Source organism: Plectropomus leopardus, chromosome 2 (assembly GCF_026936395.1).
Source record: "Plectropomus leopardus strain MGB_pleo_1.0 chromosome 2, ASM2693639v1, whole genome shotgun sequence".
Lineage (NCBI taxonomy): Eukaryota > Metazoa > Chordata > Actinopteri > Perciformes > Serranidae > Plectropomus > Plectropomus leopardus.
The window spans coordinates 23,913,301-23,921,600 of NC_142177.1; the positions used below are offsets into that span (position 1 = coordinate 23,913,301).

Genomic DNA, 8,300 nt, shown 5'->3' on the forward strand with positions numbered 1-8,300 from the left:
AATATTTACATCCATAAAAAAAGTGTTTGCCTAGTAAAATCAAGTTGTTTATAAGAAACTTTAAGCTGTTGGGTTTTTTATTAAATTATTTATAAGCACTCCAGCTTTACTCTCCATCACATTTACAGGATTTTGTTGATTGGCTGATTACATTATATATTTAGATTGAAAATAGCTCTGAAATGCAAGCCAAGATTCTTGTATAAGTTCACTCTATGTTTCTCAGTCAGATGAACGATTGAGAGAATAGGAAAGTGGTGTATCATACGAAAAAGTAAACATCATAATTCTCAAAATTTGGACTGCGTGCTTTATTATTAACGCCATTTCCTTGTTCTTTTAATTTTAATACTTATATACATTTAATATCATGAAATTACTTTTGATATTTAAGTAGGCTACAGTAAATATCAGGGACTTTCAGACTTTTACTCAAGTTGGTAATATTCTACTAAGTGACTTTAACTTCTACCAAAGACATTTTCTGGTATTTGTGCTTTCACTCAAGTATGGCTGCTACTGCTTTCATGTAAGACGTGATTGTAAAGGTGTCATTCAAAATTTGAAATGTCACTTTTTTTGTGTTTAGGTACCATTGGATAAAATACCTATTGTTTCATTATTTTTTTCTTATTTCTTTTTTATTTACTTACATAATTATTTTTTTAGCATTTTTTTTTTTGTGTGTGTGTAGTTTTTGGACCTCAGGCCTATCTACTACTGCCCTCTTTTTTTGCACAGCTTTATTTAACAAAAAATATGTCCAAAATATGTCATATAAACAACAACACAAATATAATGATTATTATTTATGATTAATATTTATTATGTTCTGTGTAAAATGTTAATAATCTACTACTGCCCTCTTTTTTTCCCAGCTTTATTTAACAAAAATATGTATGCCAGGCAATCAAGAACACAAACATACATGAGAGCACAGATAATTGACATTTTACACAGAACATAATACATAACAATAATAAATAATCATAATATAAATACATAAAACAATAAAAATCTTAAATAAAAAAAGAGCAAGGGAGGAAAGCATTGAGTTGAAATTGGGGTGTGGACCTAGAAATTCTTTAGTTTTTGAATAAACAATTTTCCCATTACAATAAAAAAAAACATAGAACATAGTTCAAATATTTGTTGTTTGTATCATAAAAACAAATTATATCTTTAAGGATATGGGTGATGTTACAGTTATGAGAACTCAAATTATACCAAAAATGCATTGCTATCTTTTGGAAGGATTTCCTCTGACGTCACATCATATCAACCAATGGTGAGCGAGCTCTGAGCATTCGGTCAGCCAATGGGAGGCCGCGGTGTATTTAAAGGTTTTGAACAGAGGGACGTTTGAAAATCAAACGCGCTGTGTTTGGTGAAGTGTTAGCCAGCCACATTTGAAGTTACATTCGCGAGACTTTATAGTTTGGTTTGCTCCGTATTTAATCGCAGTTATCTTCACACAACATAGAACCGGCTTTTGAACCGAGTTAAATTGCGATAGCGTTGAAAACGTTACGTGAAATATTTATGTAGCCACAAATATCAGCTCTCGTCAACCGGCCGACGTAACGTTAGCTGCTAGCTAGCGAGGGTAAAGCGACCTGCTTGAGAGCTACTCTGGGTTTAAACTCTGGATAAATTATCGCGCAGTTGCTCTCGGTCATCGTGCAATAACATATTTAGGTAAGTTAACTTATCTAGTAACGTTACTTACCATTAGTGTTGTGTTAGTTTGCTGTGGTTTTCAAATGCTAACGTTAGCTCAAAAGTTAACGTTGTAAATGTAACGCACGGTAACGTTAGCCAAGCTACGGAGAATGCTATCGCCAGCGTTTAATTTAATATTTAAGACTGGCAGCGTGAAGTGCGTACAATTGCTATATTTTTTAAAGATATATATATGTTAAAAAAAAGCCCCAGGGCGCACCAGTGGTAACAACGTTAATGTTTATTTTAACAATGAGACAGTGTAGCCAAAGAAAATTGACTTTGACTGGCCACAACGGCTCAGTGATCTTTGTGTTAGTGAACAAGACCAATTTTTATTACGCCTTTCTAACACCTTATTAACTGTTTTTTGTTTTTTTTTTTAATAAAAAAAAGTCTATATACATAACCTCAACTTTACCTCTTCCCAGAAAATGGACTCCTCTGCTAGGCTCAAGCAGACGAAGGACATGAAAATTCAAAGGCCTGAGTTGAAGGTAATGTACAATTTCACATTTACCTCAAAAAGTAATACATATATAGAAAATCACAACTGTCATAGATTGCAGGCTGACTTTTGTGATCAGCTTTAAACTTGTATTGTAGTGCATATGAGAGTCTGTGCACACTTGCGGGTTAAATTATAAACACTCAAAACACAGCTATGAGGGCATGCACATACAGGCGAGAGTATGAATATGATAACAGAGTTGAGGTGAAGAAATTAAGGGTCAGTACTAAAAAATACCAGAATTAAGGTAACTAGTTATCCAAGTAGGCAGTTAAGTGTCTGCACACTTAGTTAAATTGTGGGACACAAAGAGAAAAGACAGAGGGTTTGTGTTAACGTAAACTTATTTTGCAGAGCACATTTAAAAACAACCACGGTTGAGCAAATACGTGAACAGGCACAAAAAACTAAAACAGAAAAATACTTTATCAAACAACAATGAGCACAGAAGAGAACAATAAACATATTAGAGTATTAATTGCAACAGGACAGAGAATGAGGGTAAACAGAAAATGAAGTCAAGGTGTCAGACACAAATCAATCAAATACATAAATAAATGAGAAGAGGTGGGTCTTCAGCAGTTACTCAAAGGTTTCTATCATCAGAGCTGTTTTTTATATTAGGCAAGTTGCTCCACAGTTTTGGGACAACCACTGTAAAGGCTTGGTTGCCACAGTGCTTGAAATTGAGTATGAAGATATAAGAGTTCTGTTTCATAAGGTAGTGTAGTAAAATGTACAGGAAGCCCATGTAGAGAGGCCAGTACTGATGTTATATGATACCACTTTTTTTTTTTTCGAGTTAGAGGATGAGCAGCTGCATTTTGTAGTTCAGATCAAGAAACCCTTATAGAGCAACCTTATTCCCTGTTTAGTAATTTTCGTTTCATTGCAGACAAAGGATTATGGGCCAAAGCGGGTTCCTGTGTCACAACAGCCACAGGCGGCTATAGTCACGCCAACTCCACATCAGCGAGTCCTCGGCGTGTCAAATGGGCCTCAGCGCATTCAGCGGCCTCTGAGCCATCAGAAGTCAGCGTCTCACGTCTCCACTGCTGTCAAATCCATGGATCCTGTTGATCAGAATGTGAACCCCGCTGCTCAGAATGGAAGTCGTGCACCACAACCCATGCGTATTTCCCAGCAAAACCAACAAGACAAAGACAAACCAAAGACAGCTGTGCCCAAGGTGAAGCCAGAGCCGGCCAAACCACCACCATCAGAACCTGCAAAGCCAGAGAAGCCACAGAGTAAGCAGAGGACAGAATTGGACTTTTTAATCAATAGTATGTGTCTGTTTGTGTTCTGAATGTTAAAAAAAATCTGTCCTCTTCCTTTTTTGTCAGACAAACCTGCCAAGAACGATTCTGCATCAAGGTATGTCTTTGAAATGATTTATTGTTTTATGATTTATTATTATTTTTTAATGTGATGTGATATCTATCTAAATATCTATCTATCTATGTATCTCAATCATAATCTTTGGTGCGATTTCTTATTGTTGTTATTATTGTTTCTGCTCACACAGCAAGCGGTGGAGTCTGGAGAATTTTGACATTGGCCGTCCCTTAGGAAAGGGTAAATTTGGCAATGTCTACCTGGCCAGAGAGCGACAAAGTAAGTTCATCTTGGCCCTGAAGGTGCTTTTCAAGAACCAGCTAGAGAAGGCTGGAGTGGAGCACCAGCTGAGGAGGGAAGTGGAGATCCAGTCTCACCTCAGGTAATGTGTCGTTAAAACTATTCAATATGACGCCAGATATAAATCCTGACTGTAACTGAGCTTATCAGAGGCAGTTTGACAGAGCAGTCATTCTAATTGTGTTAAATTTCGAAGCACTCTGAGACTTTGGTTGCTGTCGTATTGATTTCTGAATCAACTGCAAGAAAAATTTGACTAAGTTCGAATGCACAGTGGCACAGACTCAAATGACCAGTTGGGTTTAGTATGAAGAGGAAAATGAAAAGGCCTTGAAGTCAACTCAGTTAGCAGCAGCTCCTGCTACACATAAGAGAATTTGGTCATAATCTAAACAGTAGCAAGGGCAGTAATTGCCACATGTTAAATTTTAATATTTATATAGCCCCTTCTAACCTCTCTGCTCAAAGGGCAATCAAGAGAGCACACTGGTCAAACTGAAACTAGCTATTTTGTACTATGATGTAACTTGTATGTAAATATATTGGCTCATGTTGATGATATACAATTGAGATTCAAAGTCTTTGGGATGAGTAATGACAAGGAAGGACTGAGTCCACCATTTGAATGCAGCAACAGTAGATTTGTGTGTGATCCTCCTGTATCTCTATCGAGCATTAGTTGTGCTGTGGTTGGCCGTGCTGGTGCATCTCATGTTGAGAGGCTGCAAGGCTGACAAAACCTGCTGAAATGTGCTTCTTGGTGTGATTTTTTTTTTTTTTTTTTTTGCTTTGCAACCCATTAATTCATGATCAAGCTGAATCATGTTTAGTTTTTGTTTCTATTCTAGGAGTTAACATCTGTGCCTCATGCTAGTCTATAAAAGTTTAGTGGTAGTTGTAGTAGCAGTAGAATTTGCAATCAGCATTTTGCCCTTAAAAAAAACCACACTGAAGTTTTATCTTCTTAACAAATAAAATACATTGAGGGATTAAGCCAGTCGAAAAGGTGTAGGCTGAGGCTCAGGCTTGTTATGCCTACCCTTTTTACAGAACAAATTCAGTTCAGTATCTCTCAAACTACATGGTTTTGGTTACAACACTTCAAACAAACAAACTTTGTACATTTTTTACAGAAACAAAAGAAAATGTTTCATAACAATAATCTATGCAAATACAACCAAAGTTTAGCCCAGAGTGATTGCACTTTGGTAATCCGGTAATGAAATCCTTGCGTAAACTCAGACTGTTGACCTCCGCTCCATAAGGCAGCTGCTGAGGCTTTTGCTTCATTTTCTGTCTTTGTTCTTTTGAAATATCGGTCGGGCATTTCAACAAAATTTTTCAGAAGTCTCTCCTGCCTCGCCGTCCCACAGGCACCCTAACATTCTCCGCCTCTACGGTTACTTCCATGATGCGTCTCGTGTGTATCTCATCCTGGAGTTTGCACCCAAAGGTGAACTGTACAGCGAGCTACAGCGCTGTGGATTTTTTCCTGAGGCCAGAAGTGCCACAGTAAGTGCCAATTTCAAATCATTTTGTAAAATATATACAGTACTTTGTTATCAAATGTGCAAATGACATCACCAACTTAAACACATGTATAGTTTTATTCAGTGAAAGTAATTATTAAAGTCCATTTAAGGTGTATACAACATGCTGATGTCTAGTGGCGTCTCTTGAGTTATTCTGTCCATTTATAATGGTTGTCAATAAATATGGCTTTATATGTATAGAGAGATCTGATTTTTTTTTTTCTGACACAAAGCCCAAACTGTTGTTTTTAGATGAAATGAAGAGCTAATAAAATGTAAGTGACATTAAATGAGTTTTACAGTTGCCTGAAAGAAACTGATGATACACAAATGTACCTAAAATGGCCAATTTGGAAATTTTGCCTTTACACACCTCTACTAAAACCTCTCTGATTATGCCCTGCTTTACTTTATTGGCACCAGTCTATGTGGAGGTAATGTTGTGATATGGTTAGCTAGAGGTTTTGGGCTGAAATTGCATTATTTCCAAGGGGATGTTCATTCTAAAAGGAGGAAGACCTTTAAGGTGGAGCTAGCTGTGTTACCAAGACTATTCATAGAGACCTCGTTAGATGCAGAAGAATACTTAATTTGGGACTTGTAGTTTTTGAGTAGAGGCCTTATCCAGAGGCCTAGAGAATAGGAGGTTAATTGAATGCATCAGTCAAATAAAAAGCATGTTGTATTCACCATGGTTTGTGTTTTGTACTAGTACATTATGGAGCTGGCAGATGCCCTCAACTATTGTCACTCCAAGAAGGTGATCCACAGGGACATCAAACCAGAAAACTTGTTGCTGGGGGCCAACGGGGAGCTGAAGATTGCAGATTTCGGCTGGTCTGTTCACACACCCTCGTCTAGGTATGCGTACATGCCTTTGTCTTACAATTTTTTTAATAAAGAATTGAATCTTAACAGCACTTTGGTTTTGACTTCAGTGTCTGCTCAGGTCAGGATTTTTTTTCTTTAAGATTTTGTGCAGACCCTTTCACTGAGAGCTTACAAACTAACTTCATCCATTTCTCTTTCCTTGTTCAGGAGATCCACGTTGTGTGGAACGCTGGACTACTTGCCTCCAGAGATGATTGAGGGAAAAACTCATGATGAAAAGGTCGACTTGTGGAGTCTGGGCGTCCTTTGCTACGAGTTCCTGGTTGGAAAACCCCCCTTTGAGACAAGAAGTCACGAGGAGACCTACCGCAAGATATCAAGGGTAAGTCACAGATAGCTAAACACCCTAACAGCTGGCATATGCAGTATTGCAGAGCTGCATAGTTCAGAGCTGTCACCTTTTTCCTCTAACTTGAGTCTGCAGGTTGACACTACAGTTTACTTTATAATTGCTGTTTAATCTTTGAACTGTTTTCTGTCTTTGTTGTCCAGGTGGAGTACTCTTACCCTCCACAGGCCAATATCAGTGCTGAAGCCAAAGACTTGGTTGCCAGGCTGCTGAAGCACAATCCTATGCACAGACTGCCCATTCAGGGTGTCCTGTCCCACCCTTGGGTGGTCGAGAAGTCCACCAAGAAGCCCACAACCCTGAACACTGAAGAACCCAGCCAGTGAGCTTTTTTCTTCCCCTCCACCCAACATCTGAGGTCTGTAAGTATGGGGGCGGAGGGGTGCCAAACAGGCTGGACAAAGTAGTGCAGATGATTTATCAGAACCTGCTTGTTCTACTATACTGACTACATTCTCTCTTGATTTGGATGATTTCTGCAGGCATCTTGGGCCACTTGGTTATCCCTCTGAGTCTTTTATCTCCTTTTCCTTTCCTGTCCAGTGGCATTCTATTGCCTGTAAATATTTCATTGTTTTTGTGTAATTATGAAAATTTTATTGAGCTTTTCTAGAATGCCATTACTTGAAATAAAAGATAACTTATCTTTCGTGGGAATATGTAAGAAGCAGTCGATGTCTGTCAGTGAAAAGTGTTTTTCGTTTTGTCTTCTGTGCATTTAAAGCTCTGTCTTCAGTTCTTGATAAAACAAGACTTTGCACAAATTTCCTGCGAGCTAAATGCTTCCAATAATCTCCCCACATTTTTATTGAGCTCCTTTAGTGGCACGCAGCCAGCAGAGGGCACCAGCAAACCACTAGAGTGTAATCGGGAGATCATTACAGATTTTATGTAGTATTAATTTCACTGTTAATAAATCTGTACCACACACTTCACATCTGCTACAATAAAATGTGAAAATGTAAAGAAGTTACTATTTTGGCTTTTAACGTGTTTTCGGCATAAGAAGAATTAAAAGCACTGAAAGGGAATTCACAAGATTGCATCACAAATAAGTGTCGAAATGGATCTTTTGAAATTTATAAGTATACATTTAAGCCAGATTGTATTAAGATTTGCACAGCTGTCTGTCAAATTATGAACAAAAATATTGAACAAAACTGGTGGCCTTGGAGACCAGTAAAACATTACGTTATTCAAGCAGGACAATTTTCTAACATGAATGAAAGTGAATAACAGTACAAGCTCAGTTTTGGGAGTAACGTACAGAGCAAAAGTGTAAATGCTACACATTAGCTTTTGCTCCCATTTTCACAGGTTTACGATTTAAAACTTTTATGCATTCTATAGATGTATTTATCTTAAATTTAGGAAAGAAATGTGTTAAAATCTGTTAGTGAGCACTTGATGGATTTCAGAGTCAATCCATCCACCTCACAGGTGTGGAAAATCAAGATGCTGATTAAACCGCATCCTTACTACACAGATGTGTCTTGAGATGGTTACAAAAAGAGGCCACTCCAAAATGTGAAGTTTGAAAACACAACACAATGCTACAGATGTCCCAAGTTTTGAGGGAGCGTCCCACTGGCTGCTAACTGCAGTAACTGCTAGTTGCACTAATTGTACACATTCAGAGAGTGGTAGAAGTATCACA

At 37.8% G+C, this 8,300-nt stretch overlaps 1 protein-coding gene across 2 annotated transcripts; it reads left to right on the top strand.

Annotated features, from left to right (window-relative positions):
- The first annotated feature begins 1,352 nt into the window (after positions 1-1,352).
- aurka (aurora kinase A) lies at positions 1,353-7,612 on the top strand. 2 transcript variants are annotated; one of them, XM_042495506.2, is made up of 10 exons: positions 1,353-1,698; positions 2,154-2,219; positions 3,129-3,483; positions 3,580-3,610; positions 3,762-3,953; positions 5,245-5,383; positions 6,116-6,264; positions 6,442-6,616; positions 6,787-7,005; positions 7,126-7,612. In XM_042495506.2, the coding sequence occupies exons 2-9, from the start codon at positions 2,157-2,159 to the stop codon at positions 6,967-6,969; spliced, it is 1,287 nt and encodes a 428-aa protein (XP_042351440.1). In that variant the 5' UTR covers positions 1,353-1,698; positions 2,154-2,156; the 3' UTR covers positions 6,970-7,005; positions 7,126-7,612. The 2 variants fall into 2 exon arrangements, with proteins under 2 accessions (XP_042351440.1, XP_042351430.1); XM_042495496.2 differs by having other exon boundaries at positions 6,787-7,612.
- Positions 7,613-8,300: the final 688 nt, after the last annotated feature.